Here is a 19642-nt window from a genome sequence, read left to right on the forward strand (position 1 = left end):
TAAACCTCACAGCAGGGTGGCCCGTGCTCTGGTTACAAACCAACAAAGGGGAAGGTGAACTGGAATTTCTTCTTTTTGTACTTCTAGAGCAACACTGTTTGATACATAAAAATGAAAGATGGCGCTGTTAGAGTATGGCAAAAATTGCACATGAAAAATTTTGTATTTTTACAAAATACTACCTTGAAAAACCCTTCTGTGCCTAGAAACCAGCATGCTACATTGCAACAACTTGGTTTATACTCCTCGGGATACTGTATATCTCTGAGTAACTGATATGGTCCAATGAGAAGATAAAGTGACCTATTTGTGACCCCATAGTCTCAGTTAGTGAAAGTGACATTACAGTCTGTGTCCTCCTCTCAGTTACATGTACTCTGCACATTCCAGATTTATTTTCAGTAACTTGTGACAGCTTCTATAGTGACTTTGAAACCCATCGGCTCAGAAGATAAAGATTTTGCCATTGTGTCATTTGGAGGAAGACCAAATGGAGAAAACAAGATTGCATTATATATTTCTACCTGATACTGACTGCTTTGTGCACTGTGTCTTACAATGAAACCAGAAAACCCTTTGCCTTGTCTTTTCCCACTGTTATTGAAGATTTCTGTGACATATGTTTGAACATTTCAGAATGTTCCAACTTAAAAGCCAGTTCTAGCCTCCAAATTGTAACATTACCATCATGAATGTGAGTGGAAAGAAAGCTTTTGAGCTTTGTGGGAATTATAATCAACCTGCAAGAGGTTTCATATTAAAAGCCTGTGTGTAGCTGCAATCAAACACTCCACAAGTCGACCTTCCCCAGGGAACAGTTGACTTTTTCTGATATGTTGTTTGAGTTTATTTCAAATATGTTTTCCATCTCAGGCTAAGCGTGTTGCATTCCTTGTACACCCACTGACAATGTGTTTTCATTTTTCTTATTATTATTCTCACCTATTGGAAGAGTGATAAGGGTTGATAGGTTACATGTGTAGGTTTCAACTTTCTACACTTCCTATTGTTTTATTCAGTTTCATTGACACTAAGGTGGTCCAGATCTTACACTGCAATGCCTTGAATATTTTTAAGTACCGTAACAATAATATATTTCAAGGAAATACTTGGAAATGCCAAGTTTTTATGGTTTACATTGAAGGGGTTCTCCGGTGATAGTAAGATAGAACCTATCCCGGAATAGTGCCTTGCTGACTTGCTGATCGGTCAAGGTCTCGGTGATGGGACCCTCACGGATCTCAAGAATGGGGGAGTGTTGTACCCCATTGTACCCTAGAAGACCATAGCAGCCAATTGCGCATAGGCTGGCTGCCCCGTTCATCTCTATGGAGCTGATGGAGAAAGACGAGTGTGGGGCTTGGTTGTCTCCATCATGCACAATGGACTGCCATAGTCATCACTTCCATTCTTGTGGTCCATGGGGGCCCCATCACTGAGACCCCTACAGATCGGCAAGTTTGACTCCTTTATCTAATATAATTCAGATCCTATAATGTATGTTATGAAGTGTAAAATATGAAATCTACAATATATTTGTAACATCATAGGAAAAGTACATGCCTGAATTAGCAAGAGTATTTCTTACATAAAAAAATAACATGAGTTTCTGGCACTGCCAGGCATTTTCTTGAAAAACTGAAATCAATGGGAAGCCACCTGTAATGGAAACACTGGACTAAGGGACAACAGACAGGGCAGTATAACCCAGCCTCGCAGCCTGCTTGCCTCTGTGTATTCTAGGTGATAGAGGACAACCACAAAGACAGCCCCCCCCCCTGCACAGAAATGTGTGCACATAACAAGAGAGACAAGCAAATAACCCAAAGATAAAGTCCACAAAACTAGCAAGACAAACGCACAGTGAGTAGTAAGGTTATATGCTCCCGTTGAAAGGAACAAAGTATGTTAACCCTTGCTAGTTCAGAGTAAGGATTGCAGAGAGCCAGCAGTCCAGCCAATAGAGATCTGTTCTGTCAGCTCTGTGTCTTCCCTGTCTTGCTCTGAACTAGATCTCTGTACAAGCAGTAACACTGATTCTGTATCCTAATTGGCTAGGTTTGTTCACGTTCACGCAAATACCCTCAGTGCTCTGGCCTCACTGCCCTTAGCTGATGTCACCACCAGGAAGTCCCACCAACTTCAGGAAAAGCTAAGAGGATTTTACAGATATATTAGCCCTATATTTCAGGATGCGAAGAATCCAGAAGCAGGTATCTAGTGGCTCTGATGGGTGTCTCCTGATCCCCTCAGTGATGTCTTTTCACTTCCTGTTACAATGCGCAGAGCAGGTCTCCCCCTGCATTTCCTGCTACACAAGCAGAGGGAGGAGGGAGGGAGCAAGTGAAGGAGAGACATGCTCTGTTCTTTGTAACAACTTGTGACACTGCTGCACTGAATAGCTCTGGAAACACCTACCAGAGCCCCTCATGCTCATTTGCATAATTCCAAAAGTTGATTTTAGAAGGAAGGAGGTTATCGGTAACAAGTGTAAGAAGATTAGCACACTCACAATGCCTGGATCTATGAATAAGCGTCCCTGGTTTAACCATGCTTGATTTTTCTAGTATTTAAATATATCTGTTGTATTTATGATACCGAGAGTAGAAGTATCGGTGGCATGAACCTACCATTCAACACTTTGCCTGCTTTCTGCTTACAGTGTACAGAAAGGAAACAAATATTTGCCCATTTCATGACTTGTCTCCTGCGTTTATCACCTGTTTTCTGTCTATGTAGGCACTTTATTTTATCAGCTCCCAGATGAGTGAAATCTATCTACTATCAAATCTCCTATGCACAATAAATAGAAAGAATGGGGATCCTGTTCCCCCTACCCATATAAACCTCTCTTACACAAAGATATGCAGTAGCAGCATTGAGGATATTTTACAACAGTATTGAGTAATCTAGCTGTGAGGCCAGCAGTGGGCTGAGATAGACATGCAAGGTCTTTTTATCTTGTCTGTGCACAATCTCTTTTAATGTACCTCCTCCTCTCCCCCCCACCTACCTGTATAGACATCTATGGTTACTGCATTGATGTAATAATCTGTCTGGTGGATTTAGCTATACATTTAAATGGGTTTTTCACTTTCTGCAAATAATTGATATTATTTGTGTAATCAAATGTTATGCAATTTTCCAATGTACTTTCTGTATCAATTCCTCACAGTTTTTTAGATCTCTGCTTGCTGTCCTGCTATAGAAAGCTTCTGTGTTTATTCCCAGGATGGAAATCTGTCCATGGTCATGTGATGTCAAACAGGTGCACGAGCTGTTAGTATTATACAGATCTGATTACTCTCTGTGATACTAAAAGCTTGTGCACCTGTGTCATCACATGACCATAGACACATTTCTGTCCACTGGAAGCTTTCAATAGCAGGACAGCAAGGAGGTCTAGAAAGAGGAATGGATACAGAAAGTATATTGGAAAATGCTATGACTTTTAATGACACAAAGTTACAAATAAGTTGCTGATAGTAGACAACCCCTTTCATGTGACTGATTAGTTGAGGAAACAGGGAGGGCAAGAACTTTCTGAAATTATAGAGAAAAACAATTCACTAATTTATGCAAAGTTTGAAGAACGGATAGTGCCCAATTATATGTGGAGAAATCTCTGGCTGTGACTTCAGCACCCAAGAATCACATAATTGTTGTACAAATATTTATATGGCTTGAGGGAATAGTAAAATGAGGTAAGCTCTTTAGCTTTCACATTGCTCCACGTAATCTCACAGAAACCATGACTTTTCTTTGATTCCCTTATGTATCTTTGACAAGGGCCCTGTCCACATACATTGTAAGGAGAGAAATCATTTCTTGTACTAAGACGTCATTCCATCATGATTGTATTCACAGATTACGCTCAGTTTAATGCCCTTGGGCGCTTTTAATGGTTTAGGATTTTATTTAACAAATGTTTACTTGAAGTGTCTTCCTCTTTATCTTTACCACTCAGCAAAGACCTCACCATATATGTGAACACCCAGGTAGAAAAATGCTCGCTTATGTTGGAAATTAGCAACATCTGAATGTGGCACATACAAAACAGTAGGATAGATTATCTACCATTGGACTATAAATAAAAACAGTTGCTACAAACATATAGGGGGTCATTTATTATGTCCTTTCAAACGGAAAACTGGCATTGTTTCTTTGTTTTTTCCTTTCTGTGCCTCTTGCACGTTAATTTATAAAGTGTCGCCACCACAATATTGCTATTTTCCAACACTCCAACTTTACAAAACATTAATAATTCCTTTACTAGAGATGATCTACAATATAAACCATGAGCAGGTAAAGTTATAGGGGGTTTGGAAGGGAGCAGTTCTGCCTTAATATCTTTATACAACCCTATGTAGATGAGTGTCATTTTCACATGATATAAGCAATGCATTTCAATACAAAATGCAAGCCCATGATCTGTTCATCTTAGACACATATTATATGGCTTTTCATTCGCATCAGTAAAAAATGTTTTAACCATTTTTTTCTCCATCTTTTATACAGAGGTCATCATTGTCCTCGGCGTGCCTCTGGACTATACGACAAGCATGTAAAGTGTAACATGATATCTGAATACACAGATAAATACCTTGCACACCATCATCAGCCAAAGGACTCATACAAACCAAAAGATGTCTATCAGAAATCTCCAATAGAGATGGAATGTGTGTCCACTTTCAGGTTAGATATAGTAATTGGTTTTATATTACAGAACTGTTTGTTGGCCCACAAGGAGACTCATTCTGGCATGTTAACACAACAGATCTGGCAAATATATGCACATATGTATGATTAAGAGTAAATAAGATTTCTCTAGGGCTCTGGAGCTGTAAGTATGTTTTGTAGCAGCTGTCATAGTATGATGCATACATTTGTTATTTCAAGGTCGCACCCATTTATGAGGCAAAGGGACGTACTGGTGTTACTTTATGATTGAAATTCTTAATATCTAATAAATGACAATAACATTGTGCTATATATTTATACATTGTATTTACTGTCTAGAAAGGGAGTTTTCTCCCAATAGTTGATGACACATAGGGGTGTTACTCTAAACTGAATGTGCTACATCAAAAAGTGTTGGCACGCTAGGGCTTCATGATAAATGCACCAGTTTTGTATCAACTATGAATAGGAAACTTTTTTACACTTAACTGTAAGGTTAGAATACTATTAAAACACAGATAATCAATAAAATAAATCAGGAAATTATCTCCAAAATGTATTTATTTTCTTATCATATAATGGTTTCTCGGCTTTGCCATCACATTTTGATCCGGCACAGAACAGCACTAAACAATGACTGTTAGCCAATACTCTCTAGATTTGCGGAGGCTTTTACCACTAATGGAAAAGCAATATAACATTTTTTATGAGATGCACAAAAAAACCTTTAAAATCCTAAATATAGTTGCTTATAAAAGCTTTGGAAACGTGTCTGCCACGCTCATACAAATAAGACACTAACTTTGAAGGCCACTGGTTTGCAATGATGAATATGGTATAATGTCTTTCACCCATGTTTGAGGAATAGTAGCATCTCAATAATTCATCATAAAAAACTCTGATAACCAGTGGACAGATTTATTTAGTCTACCAAAATCAAAATGCCGGATGATCTGGTGTTTTGGGAATGCCTAGTCCTTACCCTCACACTCACTGCAAGTATGATCTGTGCTCAACTACAATTTGTAGACTGTGGTTCTCCAGTATGGATCATTGACAGACATACTGGTGAAACCAAACAATGAGCATGCCTCAATGACCTTCATATGTCATTACAAAGATACATTAATAAAGTTATTATAAAAGGACAACTAATTTAAGCATTTGAAGCAATAAATCATATAACGTTCATTCATGTTTTCCCACACATCAATATTTAATAATAAAAATGTCTTCTCCAATACAATATACTATACAATATAAAAGACAAAATGGCTAATAAGGACTTTATCATATTTTTATAGATCAGATTATGTGCCTCATATGGCATTCCATCGAAAACCCAAACTATGCAGCAAGTATGAAACTAATAAAGAGTGTATGGACATGAACACTATCTACAAGCAAGACTATAGACCACATCCATTAAGACCATCAGTTGCATACAGACCTCACCAATATAGACAGCCCTGCCGAGACAAGATGGATGTAATATCTACATATCAAGGTAATGTTGGCCCTAGAACAATTCCCTCTTCCTTGAGCCACTAAACTTGTTGGGAAGTAATATCCAAGGGTAGAATGGGGGAAATTTTTCATCAGTCTATGAAAATAAAACTATTCTAATTGCCTATGACAACTAATCAGTGCTCAAATTTTTAATAAAGCTGCCATGAGCAACTAGAACAGTTTTGCTCTCAGACGCTGTTGGTGATTTTTTGGTAACATTAAGTAACAAAGAAACAAACCCGATTGGATAAACTGATTGTATTACACGATAGGCTGAATTGGGAATTCACAACAGTACTATACCATTGCAGGCAATAGGACAGGTCTCAAGATTAACATAGTACAGTAAAACACGTAGTCCTACATATTGGGCTTTAGATGAACATATCCATCACACTTTTAAAACTCATCAAATTTTCCGAATCCATGAATTAATGATCTGTGAGTGTGTTCCATCTGTAACGGTCACACAGACAACAGAACTAAAAGTCGGGAGGGAGGGGTCGGGAGGGAGGAGTATGTGGGCCAGTGTACCCTCTGGACCACCACGGGAGATGTAGAGATGGTACTAGCTGCAACCTGGGACCGGAGTCTAAGTGGCGCCCTCGTCTTCACCAGAGCCCGCCGCAAAGCGGAATGGCCTTGCTGTGGCGGGGTGGCACCAGGTCGTTCCACAGGTGCCTGGACGTGACCAAGGCAGCATCAGGAGCCAGGAGAGATAAGTCCGGGCTGAGGGATGGGGACACGGCACACAGCGGAGCACAGGTGTACCCGCAATCCGTGACATGGATTGCAGGAGCAGCCGTGCCAGAAGCCCTCCCTTTAGGGCCCCTCTTCTCTTCTTCTTCAGCCTCTTCTTTCACCTTCTACAATTCATCTTGGTGATGGGACATGAGGATGAAAGCAGAAACAGGACAAACCCCGATGAGGTGCTTGGACCTGACAGGGAACAAGCTGAGGATATCCTTGAGATGTCTGGAGTTTGCTTTGGCCGAGAGACTTACTCTGCTAACTTGCATAGACTCCTCTGCAAGCACTACGGTCGGAAGCTGAAGTGGCTTTTGGGAAGCCGGAGCAGCACTGGGAAGCTGCGAAGGCAGGAGCGGCTCTTGGGAAGCTGCGGAGGTTGGAGCGGCTCCTGGAGTGGCTTCTGGGAAAGCCGGAGACTCTGGAGAGGCTTCAGGGAAAGCTGGAGACTCTGGAGAGGCTTCTGGGAAAGCTGGTCACTCTGGAGAGGCTTCTGGGAAAGCCAGAGACTGGAGCTGCTTCTGGAAAGCCGGAGACTCTGGAGAGGCTTCAGGGAAAGCTGGAGACTCTGGAGAGGCTTCTGGGAAAGCTGGTCACTCTGGAGAGGCTTCTGGGAAAGCCGGAGACTGGAGCGGCTTCTGGAAAGCCGTAGACTCTGGAGAGGCTTCTGGGAAACCAGGAGACTCTGGAGAGGCTTCTGGGAAAGCCAGAGACTCTGGAGTGGCTTCTGGGAAAGCCATAGGCTGAAGTGGCTCTTGGGAAGCCAGAGCAGCACTGAGCGGCTCTTGGAAAGCTGGAACAGCTTTGGGAAGCTGTGGAGGCTGGAGCGGCTCTTGGAAAGCTGGAGCCTCTAGAGTGGCTTCTGGGAAAGCCAGAGACTGGAGCGGCTTCTGGAAAGCCGGAGACTCTGGAGAGGCTTCTGGGAAAGCCAGAGACTGGAGCGGCTTCTGGAAAGCCGGAGACTCTGGAGAGGCTTCTGGGAAACCAGGAGACTCTGGAGAGGCTTCTGGGAAAGCCGGAGACTCTGGAGTGGCTTCTGGGAAAGCCAGAGACTGGAGCGGCTTCTGGAAAGCCGGAGCCAAGCGAGGCGGATGTGGAAGTCGACCCCAAAGTTGCTGGGAGTCAAGAAGTTGATGAAGCAGGGAGGCATCTCTGCTTACTTGTTTTTCCCAAAAAAAGAGCTTAGGGGCTGTATATAGTGATTTCTGGGAACTGTATATGGTTATTGCTGGGGGACTGTAAACAGTGATTGCTGGGAAAGCTGTTTATAGTGATTGCTGGGGGAGCTGCTATTTAGTGATTGCTGGGGGCTGTATATAGTGATTGCGGGGGGAGCTGTATCTAGTGATTACTGGGAGCTCTATATAGTGATTGCTGGGGGAGTTGTATATAGTGATTGCTGGGGGCTGTATATAGTGATTGCTGGGGGGCTTTATATAGTGATTACTGGAAGCTGTATACAGTGATTACTGGGAGCTGAATACATTGAATGCGGGGGAGCTGTATATAGTGATTGCTGGGGAGCTGTATATATTGTGATTCCTGGGGGAGCTGTATATAGTGATTGCTGGGGGAGTTGTTTATAGTGATTGCTGGAGGGCTGTATATAGTGATTGCTCTGGGAGCTGTATATAGTGGTTACTGTGGGGGCATTTTATATATTGATTGCTGTGGGGGCTGTATATAATCATTACTGGGAGCTGTATGCAGAGATTACTGGTAGCTGTATACAGTTATTGCGGGGAGCTGTATATAGTGATTGCTGGGAGCTGTATATAGTGATTTCTGGGAGCTGTATACAGTGATTGTGGGGGAGCTGTATACAGTGATTGTGGGGGAGCTGTATACAGTGATTGCTAGTGGAGCTGTATATAGGGATTGATGGGGGGCTGTATATAGTGATTGCTGGGAGTTGTATATAGTGGTTGCTGAGGGGCTGTATACAGTGTTGGGGGGGCTGTATATAGTGATTTCTGGGAAGCTGTATATAGTGATTACTGGGAGTTGTATAAAGTGGTTCCTGGGGGCTGTATATAGTGGTCACTGGGGGGCTGCATATAGTGATTGCTGGGGGAGCTGTATATAGTGGTTCCTGGGGGGCTGTCTATAGTGGTTGCTGGGGTTGCTATATAGTGGTTGCTGGGGGAGCTGTTTATAGTGGTTGATGGGGGCTGTCTATAGTGGTTGCTGGGGGAGCTGTATATAGTGATTTCTGGAGGAGCTGTATATAGTTATTGCAGGGCGGCTGTATATAGTGATTGCTGGGAAGCTGTATATAGTGATTACTGGGAGCTGTATACAGTGATTGTGGGGGAGCCGTATACAGTGATTGCTGGTTGAGCTGTTTATAGTAGTTGCTGGGGGCTGTATATAGTGGTTGCTGGTGGAGATGTATACAGTGATTGCTGGGGAGCTGTATATAGTGATTGCTGGGGAAGCTGTATATAGTGTTTGCTGGTGGAGATGTATACAGTGATTGCTGGGGGGCTATATACAGTGATTGCTGGGGGAACTGTATATAGCGGTTGCTGGGGGAGCTGTATATAGTAATTGCTGGGGGAGCTGTATATAGTGATTGCTGGTTGAGCTGTTTATAGTAGTTGCTGGGGGCTGTATATAGTGGTTGCTGGTGGAGATGTATACAGTGATTGCTGGGGAGCTGTATATAGTGATTGCTGGGGAAGCTGTATATAGTGTTTGCTGGTGGAGATGTATATAGTGGTTGCTGGGGGGATGTATACAGTGATTGCTGGGGGGCTCTATACAGTGATTGCTGGGGGAACTGTATATAGTGGTTGCTGGGGGAGCTGTATATAGTAATTGCTGGGGGAGCTGTATATAGTGATTGCTGGGGAGCTGTATATAGTGATTTCTGGGGGATGTATATAGTGATTACTGGGAGCTGTATATAGAGGTTGCTGGGAGAGCTGTAGATAGTGATTGCTGGGGTAGCTGTATATAGTGATCACTTTGGGCTGTATATAGTGATTTCTGAGGAGCTGTATATAGTGAATCCTGGGTGCTGTATATAGTGATTACTAGGGAGGCTGTATATAGTTATTTCTGGGGAGCAGTAAATAACGATTGCTGTTCCCTGCCTGGGCTACATTCAATGGGCCCCCACCAGATTTTGGCCACAAAGTACTTTGTTTTGTGGATTGTGAGACATTGATCTATTTTGATTGTAATGTGCAATGACTCATGATATACAGATCCGCTATAAGAAATGTCACTGTATGTGAAATTAATTGCCCTAATTCTGGTTCTTTTGGGAATGCCACAGGTTCACTATACATGGATGAAGATTGTAGAGCAGATTGCTTTATAATGTTACAAGGATGATTCTGCGCACAGGCTAAAGGAGGGCTAAAAGAAATTAGGCTTTTCTATCTCTAGGAAGGGATTATATGACATGAGTACTAGTGGCAGCATGCTTGCCCAAAGTAATATGCAATGTTTATATCATCTTATTTCAATGAAGTAATACGTTCAAGATGTGATCCACTGGAAAATATAAGCATGTAGCTAAATTAAGATTTAGGGAAATTCAATAAATCTTGAATGAAATAAAGGAAAATGCATTCATGTGTTCTCCCAGGAGCTGTATATCATTAAATGTCATTTATTACCAAATTTGAAATTGTACAGCACTATGTATAATGGAACCTGTTAAAATAACTCATGGAAATAAAATCATATAGCAGGGTTCCCCAAACTACGGCCCGCGGGCCACATGCGGCCTGCGGACCATTTCGATCCGGCCCCCGACGCTTGGCGCGCTGGCGCCGGGCTCCCACGGCCTTCCACAGACGGGGAGGAGCCTCCGTCTGTCCGGACAGGAAGCTCCTGCCCGTCACTGTATAGTGCTCGGTACGGCCGGAAACGGCCGCTCGAGCACTATTACTGGAGCGATGTGGCCAGAAGTTCATGAACTAGGCTGCGCGGCCGCGCAATGACGTAATCACGCGGCCACACACCCTTTCCTGCCCGGGCCCCGGCAGGAAGATAGAAGACTTAGGTAAGTACAGGGTTTTTATTGTGGCGACTGGGGGGCAATAGTTAGTTATGAGGGGCAGATTAGGAAATAATTAATTATGCAGGACAGCTTAGGAAATAATTACTTATGAGGGGCAGCATAGGAAATAATTATTATGAGGGGCAGTATAAGAAATAATTAATGGTGGGGGGCAGCATAGGAAATAATTAATTATGAGAGGCAGTATAGGAAATAATTAATTATGAGGGGCAGCATAGGAAATAATTAATTATGAGGGTAAGTATGGGAAATAATTAATTATGAGGAGCAGTATAGGAAACAATTAATGGTGGGGGGCAGCATAGGAAACAATTGTGAGGGGCAGCATAGGAAATAATTAATTATGAGAGGCAGCATAGGAAATAATTAATTGTGAGGGGCAGCATAGGAAATAATTAATTATGATGGGCAGAATCAGAAATAATTAATTATGAGGGGCAGTATAGGAAATAATTAATTATGAGGGGTAGCATAGGAAATAATTAATGGTGGGGCCAACATAGGAAAAAATGATGAGGGGCAGCATAGGAAATAATTAATGGTGTGGGGCAGCATAGGAAATAATTAATGGTGGGGGCAGCATAGGAAATAATTAATGTGGGGGCAGCACAGGAAATAATTAATGGTGGGGGCAGCATAGGAAATAATTAATGGTGGGGGTATAGGAAATTATTAATTATGAGGGGCAGTCTAATAATTAATGGGGGGGGGGCATATTCAATAATTAATGGAGAGGGGTCCCAGTATATTTAATAATTAATTGTAATATATAAAATATTGTAATGTATAAAATAGTTCACAAGGGGGTGCAGTACATTAAATAATTAATTGAGGGGGGTACCAGTGCATTACGGATGCGGTCACATATACCGCTATTTTTTAAAAAACTTTAGTCCGGCCCTCCAACGGTCTGAGGGGGACAGTGAACGGCCCCCTATGTAAAAAGTTTGGGGACCCCTGCCATAAAGCATATCTAAAGATTGTGACGTACCCTTTGCTGAAACAGGAAATATCATAACAGTGAGAGAGATTACTATTGTGGGTACCACCAGGTAAAGGGATTGTCAACTCCTCCATGCTTCCGTCTTTAAGGGAAACCTACCATCAGGAATCTATCTATTATGGAAGATCAGATGGTAGGTTTCTCCTAACATCCTAAGCCCTAAACTATTTTCCCTAATCCTTTAATACTTCCTAACCTGATCTAAACATTAACTAATATGCACATTTTTCGCAGAGGCTGCTTGGGCAAGGAGGAGCCTCACGGCGCTGTGGGAGCAAAGGCTTCTCCACATCCCAGTAGCCTGTGCTGTCCCACCTCCTCCTGTGTACATCACTGATGCACCAAGATGCCAATTTGCATAAAAATAAAAATGGATATTGTCTTAAATAAAAGATTGAAAGAAAACAGGAAAGGTATATCTGTAAAGCATCAAAGTGCTCGACACAATACTGACTTTTCCTTTAAAGGTAGGCTGGCTTCAATTATCTGTGATTAAGAATCTCATGGGGCACAGTGATACAATGCAGTGGTCTGCTGCCTGGTCCTTGTAGTAGGGGCGAGCGTGTGACTAGAGACTAGCTTATTGTTTCCCCCGGCTGCTCCCTACTCTCCTGCTGTATCAGCAGTTTGTCCTGCCAGACATCCTATAATAATGAAACTTGCTTGCCCTAACATTACCAGCCTGATTCTATACTTGAAGTCCACGAGATGAGACTGGGGGATACAGTGAACTTTCTATCAGATTTGCTTGCATATTTATATATTTATTATATATTATATTATTTATTTATATATTAACATGCGCTCCCACTCATCTCTTTTCACTCCAGCAGTCAGAGGGTGGAGCACATCTCACATTATTTAAAGTAGAAAAGAGCTGCAGCCCATTCTTCTGCTGTAAATAACAGAAAAATTACAGAAGGAAACCCCATACATGTAACACTATGGAGAATGAAGGGTGAATGGAGACCCTAACACTATGGGGAATGAAGAAGACCTTTTATACAATTTCTGTTATTCTCTTCCATAACAAAAAATATAACAGAACCTATTAGCCCTGTTATGACACTTTATAAATGATCAGGATCTGACATCTATGAGAACAAGGTCCATCCATACTGGACTAAAATCAGCAGCAATGTATAGCATTTATAAATCAACAACTGAGGATTATATTATGAGGTTCTGTAGCAGATGTGCATTATCATGTTCTGCAGCAGCTGAGGTGTATATTTTGATGATCTTCCCCATGCAGGCCCACTCCCTCACTGGCCACGCACAAGGCCAAGTTCGTTAGCAATTGCAAATTTTATGGCTGCTATGACAGTTTTCTTACATAGAAACAATGATTTACTGAATCGCAAATCTGTGAATCTTCCAGATCCTAAAATTTACTGTAGGTGATGCATGGATGGTATAGCAAAAAAATGTAATAGCAATACATGTAGTATTGTAATCATGGTAACATGTTTTCCTAAACAAACAATGTTCTCCTTAACAGTTACCTGGAACAGTATGATAATAAGATAATGAGCATATTGTAGTTTGATAATAAGATTTTTAATCGTAAAACCACTGAGTCAGCATCCCACATCTGCATCTGTTTTAATGGCTTTCAAGAATAATTTATATTACGTGAAAAAGTGTTAGACCCTAAACAAAGAAACTGGAATTTACATGTAACCACAATAAAGTATGGCTCAAAATGTGAAAAACATGAGTAAAATAAACCTTTATGCTTTGCCAGGTTTCTAACTACTGAGTGTATATTTATTTTCAGTTTATGCTCATTATTGCTACACTGTAAAAAGCCAAAATCTTTACAAAGCTTTAGCTTACTTGGATTTGAGTAATTTTGACTTAAATTTCTGCAAATAAAACCTTAGGGCATGTCTCCTAATTTTCAGAATATTTTAAGGCACACATTCAGTTGTTAGCCCTATTTGCCTATGGGGAGAAACCTGCCATTCAAGCTCAGCCTGGCAGTGGAAATTGAGGGGGAACACTGACAATTCTTGCTCATTTTCTACCATAGGACAGAATGATAACGCATTGTAGCTAAGGAGACCAGGGTTATAACTTGACAGTGATGTGACATTGAGAGCCGAAATGTTAGCATTTTTTTTAATAAACCTAGCCAAATATGTGTACAGATGCAACACATTTATCATTCAGCATTAGTGACTGTAATAAATCTGGTACATTTTAAGGCTACTTACATTTTCCAGGATAGGAAAACATTGCTTGTTAGCTACATTGTAAGCAGATATATTTTTTTCTTTACAGATATATATATACATATTTGTACACACACGCATGTTAATACAATCAAACATGACTTTTTCATCCCATGCTATCCTAGAGAATGTATTTGCACATTTCCCAGAATCCACCTGTGCAGTATCAACGTCTGTAAGTTATTGCATGCCTGCAAGGCGCCCTTTGTTGGCCAAGATACTGTAAGGAGAGCTCTTACTACCCCGACCTAGTCTATGTTTGCACTGTATACAAAGGGTAAGTAAATATGCCTTTAAGTTTTTGTGCTTTGGAGTATCCTGATGATAATCAGAAACCTTTAAAAAAATGAGGGCCTTATATTGATTTAAGATAAAATATCTTTCTGATTCATATTTCTAAACTTTCCATGAAAGTTGAATTAATTGTATAATATTAATGAGATATTTTGTTACATATATGTTTTAAGCTGGAGTCGAAAGTCAGTACATTTCTTCCAATTCTTCAATTTCACTGCCATAAACTATTGCTGCAACTCACCAGCCCTGTTAAAGGGGAACTTGCACCACATATACCAACCAATTCTTTAATATGTGGTTCTCCACTGGTTCTAGCATAGCTGGCATTATCTCTTTAGCCCCCACCATGCCCTGTGCAATCAATGTCATAATTTTCAAATCTTTACTGTCAGATGGGTGAAGTCAGGGTCCAGCCAAGGAGAACCCATATGACAATGGAAAGTCTAAATAGCACAATGGTTATTAAAACTTCTCTGAAAGTATGCTTACTATGCAGGGCTGTAGCATCAGAATTGGAGTAAAAAAACATTTCTATCTCTTACTCCAGCGTAATTTATCTTTCATAGAAAGTATATATATATATATATATATATATATATATATATATCATCAAAAAGAAACAATTTAAATTGAAAACATTGCTGTGATCTATTTACCACAAGTAAATGATTCTAGTGGCTGGAACCTTCCTCAAGCAAATGAACAGTGTTTTGGAAAATGGGGTTTCACCTCTTTTACCCCACTAAACTACTAGCACCAATAGGTAGGTTATGAAGTGTACTCTCTTGAATTCTCTCACCCATTCACCTATAAAATATTTCCTCCATCGTCATGTTTTATAGGCTTCAGGGAGAGCGTCACTTCAGATGCCCCTATCTCAAATTCTATAGTACATATAGTATCCTATATCTTGCTTTTAGCATCAAATAGTTAAAGAAAACTGGATCTTTATCTGTGTCTAACATTTCCAACTATGTCTTTGACTTCCCATATGTCCAGTTCTGTAACTAACAGAATTACAAGCTTGATTATATCTGAAAATGAGTTTCTTTAATATGACTTCAAAAGCTTGCTTCGATAGAACCTAAGACTTGGACTCTTCTTACTGCTTTTTCACATGGACTTCAGAGGAGATTATTTTTGTAGATAAATGGGTAAGATTTCAGCTAAAATAGGGAATGCTATTTCATAACCTACCTTGGTGTGGTAGGTACCTGTGTGTGTAACTATGTTCCTTTACAATCATGTCCCAAAGAGGAAGGTTAATTGCAATGATACTGCTGCATCAGTGAAACGATGTATTTAGAAAATACATTTTTGGCAGCTGTTTATTCAGACCCAATGCATCCGATTCTGCTGGAGGATAATCAGCTAACTTAAAGGAAAAAAACTCTGTTTGAAGTAGTAGTTGAACAGGTTGCAAAACTGCCAGGAGCAAAGTGAATTTGGTCTTGCTCACACATCTTAACCCTCATCAAGAGTGTTGGAAAACACCAATATTATGTCGCCAACACTTCATAAATTCAGGTGCAAGAGTCGCAGAGATGAAAAAAAAACCACTGCCAGTTGTCCGTTTGAAAGGCCATAATAAATGCCTCCCCAGCAATGTGAGTCATGGTATAAGAAAGAAAAAAACTCACAATGTGAGAATAAAACCATTGTAGCAGTCATATTAATCATCATATTTATTGGTTTGATACTAATATTAGGTAAACGTCTCTGTTGCAGGTGATTACCAATTATGGAATTTTTCTAAAAGGCCCTCCATGAGACGAACCAATACTTACCATCCACCAAAGGAAAAGTTTGACATGAAATCCACATTTCAAGATCATTTTCATTACTTGCCAATTAAATCAACACCATCCTGTAAACCGCTACAAGTGTATAGGGGGTCTGTAGCACCCTTAAACTATACAACAAATTATAGAATAGATTATGTGCCATACCACATAGAAAGAATACAAATACAGAAGAAGGAAAAGTATAATCCCAACCAAGACCCATTTGATTGCCTAACTACTAACCACCAAGACTATAAAGGTTTACCAGGAAAAGCAGCAACATCATTAAAACCCAGATACTGCCTAACAGACTCAGAAATACCTTTCAGTAGCCTGACTGAATTTCAGGACAAATACCAAATTTGGTCACTGTCACCACGTTTTAAAAAGAAGTCCCTTGCATACAAGAAGCCGTCAGATAAAATGGACTTTATTTCAACTACTCAAAATGACTACATACCACACATTCTTCAGCCACAACTCTCATGCAAGCCAGTCCAACAATACTACAAATGTTCTAAATATTTTGAAGCAAGATCAACCATGAGTCAAGACTTCAAACCATGGCAGTGCAAGAGGGCTTCTCCTATAAAGCCTCAGTTAAATCTTGGCCTTCCAGTAGGCTCTTTTGAGGACACAACAACTGCTAGACATGACTATGTCCCTTACCCCCTGAGTCCCATTGTGTCTTTTAAACCAGTTAACAAAAGATGTATGCCATTGACACCTATGGACGCGCAAACTATTTACAGTCTCAGCTACACCCCAAAACCAGTTCAGATTTGTCCTGCTTCTTATAAAAATCTTCCAGGGTATGTTTACCTAAAGACAGACTCACTTGGACACAAGCAATACAAATTACAGTCAGAAAAATAAAAAATAAGCTTGTATTAATAATGCAGAAGCAGTCCTACTATCTGCAGAAGGTTCTCCACAGGAAAATAGCTTTATGTCACCCAGAGAATTGGACGCTATAGCATAAGTACGGCTGAAATAAACTTTCTTCTACCAGCCAAAATCCTTGTTTTTCCTGGAGATCGGTTACTAGCTTTAGGCTTCTCTTACACTCACATGAACAACATAGAGAAACAAATTGTTGCTGTTGCCATATGTTAGTCATTGCTCTAATGTAGAATAATGCCAGCCAAATCTCTCAGATTTAACAATAACCCTTTCCTATACATAGTTTTCACTTTAGTAACATTTAGCAAAACAGTAAATGTTTTTATCTAAAATTTCTGTAGCTTCATAAAGCACTGGGCCAACTCTGAACCTATCCTCTGCTTCCAACAGCCACAGCTATAAGCTGCTTTTTTTGTAGACCTCCTTTTTTAATTTTTGTAAATGTATGAAAACATTATAAAACCGATACAAATTTGATATCCCTGTGATTGTACAGGGCCAAAGAATGAAGTAGGCATTTTATTTGGGGCGCACAGTGAAAGCTGTAAAATCCATGCCCACACGAATACGGCGCAAATGCTTTTATCACTATTTTCACTGCATTTGCAATTTTTGTTCCCACTTCCCAGTACACGGCATGGAATATTAAATAATATCACTATGAAGTGCAATTTGTTACACAGAAAACAAGCCATCACAGAGCTCTTTATGTGTAAAAATAAAAAAGTTATGGATTTTTGAAGGTAGGGAGTGAAAAATGAAAATGCAAAAATTAAAAAGGGCCTTGGCGTGAAGGGGTTAAAAACTGCTAATTTTTGCTTGTCTTTTTCCCATCTGCTTCTTTGGTAATTTATCTCACTTTTTCCTTTTGTTAAATTGTTTTTTTTTCAGATCTCTTTTGGAGACATTTGTTACAAATGTCTCAAAAATGTTGCACAAATGTCTTAAGTCACTTTTTTCCATTTTCTAAGTTTTCCTGGAGTTTCTTGCGCCAAAAAAAGTTGCAAATTTTAGACAATTTGAAATGACAAATGTCATTTGCGACATTTAACACTTTTGCAATAGAAGGTAAATTTGTCTTACTGAAGAAAAACAAATGTCCGGGGTATATTTCAAAATGTCCCCAAAAGGTCGCAAAAATTGCAATGCGCCAAAATGTCTCAAAAAAGACAGAAAATCAGGAAGAAAAATAAAGATAAATAACCCCCATTGAGTCACTTTGGTGCGTCGGCACCAGTTTTCACGCAACAGAAATCGGTTGGGGGGGGGGGGGAGTGGCCGTCGGACAACCCGATGGATTCGGAAAAACTGCAGAGTTTAAAAAAGAATTTGTGTTGCAAGATCAGCACTTACATGCACCGGAATGAAGAAGGTGAACTCCGGTGGACCTCGGCGCAGCAGCGACACCTGGTGGATATCTGACGCACGGACCTTAGTGAATCCCGGCAGACCCGAATCAGCGTCGGAGAACACGCTACTGGATCGCGACTGGACCAGGTAAGTAAATCTGCCCCAATGTGTTATTTTGCTATCCTAAGTATATTTAAGAATCTTGTCTTCATGGGAATACCCCTTCAAAGTGTTTTCTAGGATTAAGAGAATACAATTTTAAAATACAACTAAAAGGTTTGTTATATCCTCACCTGACTTTTTGTATTCTCGATTCTTGGCTGCTAGAGTTCCAGTTGCAACTATACTTTACTTGAGCTCTGGTACAGCATTCAGTCCTTGTACGTGACCAAGAAGTTACATTATAATTTAGGTAGTTTTGTTTTAATCACACTTTTAAATGTTTGATTTAAAAAAAATATCATGAAAGGTTATTTTGAGATTTACTTCTGCTCTTTTTGCCCCTGTTGTCTAATACAGTCATATTACATGTGTTTGTAAAGTGTGAGAACAGAATTGAATAAAGTATGAATTCCAGTTAGTGACCATTATCTCCAATGAGCAGAGAAATCTGTCAGTGGTATATTTCTATTGTGCTTTTTCACTCTCTTAGGTTTCATACTCTGCAGCCAAGGAGGTTTGGTTATCAATTAATCTCTGGGCCACCCTGCTCTTATTAGTATAAAATATTCAGCATGCTGTAGCACTTTCTATTACTTTGCCAGTAACACTTGATATGTCATAGTACACATTGACTTTTTTGAAAACCAATCTTGGAAGGGTAATATGTCTCTAAATGCATTCACTGTTTATACCTTATTCCCTCTGCATTATTAGTAATTTCCAGGTCAGGAAATATCCCACTAAATGCATGTAAAGTGTGCATTCCTGAGTGGATATTGACTCTACAATGTCCAATTACAGGCTTGTTGTCTAATCTCATTGCACACAGTTTATTTAACTAGTGTCTTGAGTGTGGTGTTGATGCATCTGGAACCAATCTGAACATTTAAGAGACTCATGTACCACATTCTGAATACTACTCATAGGGGTCATT

At 40.2% G+C, this 19642-nt stretch overlaps 1 protein-coding gene across 2 annotated transcripts in view; it reads left to right on the top strand.

Moving 5' to 3' along the window:
* Positions 1-17304, top strand: part of SAXO1 (stabilizer of axonemal microtubules 1) — a 39919-nt gene extending 22615 nt beyond the window's left edge. The window contains exons 3-5 of one of the 2 annotated variants that reach the window (XM_072126532.1): positions 4519-4695; positions 5985-6187; positions 16238-17304. In XM_072126532.1, the coding sequence (XP_071982633.1) occupies positions 4519-4695; positions 5985-6187; positions 16238-17169 (1312 nt within the window). In that variant the 3' untranslated portion in view covers positions 17170-17304. The remainder of the gene's footprint in view (positions 1-4518; positions 4696-5984; positions 6188-16237) is intronic. The other variant, XM_072126533.1, reaches the window with a different exon arrangement.
* The last annotated feature ends 2338 nt before the right edge of the window (positions 17305-19642 follow it).

The sequence above is a fragment of the Engystomops pustulosus genome, chromosome 1, assembly GCF_040894005.1.
Source record: "Engystomops pustulosus chromosome 1, aEngPut4.maternal, whole genome shotgun sequence".
NCBI lineage: Eukaryota > Metazoa > Chordata > Amphibia > Anura > Leptodactylidae > Engystomops > Engystomops pustulosus.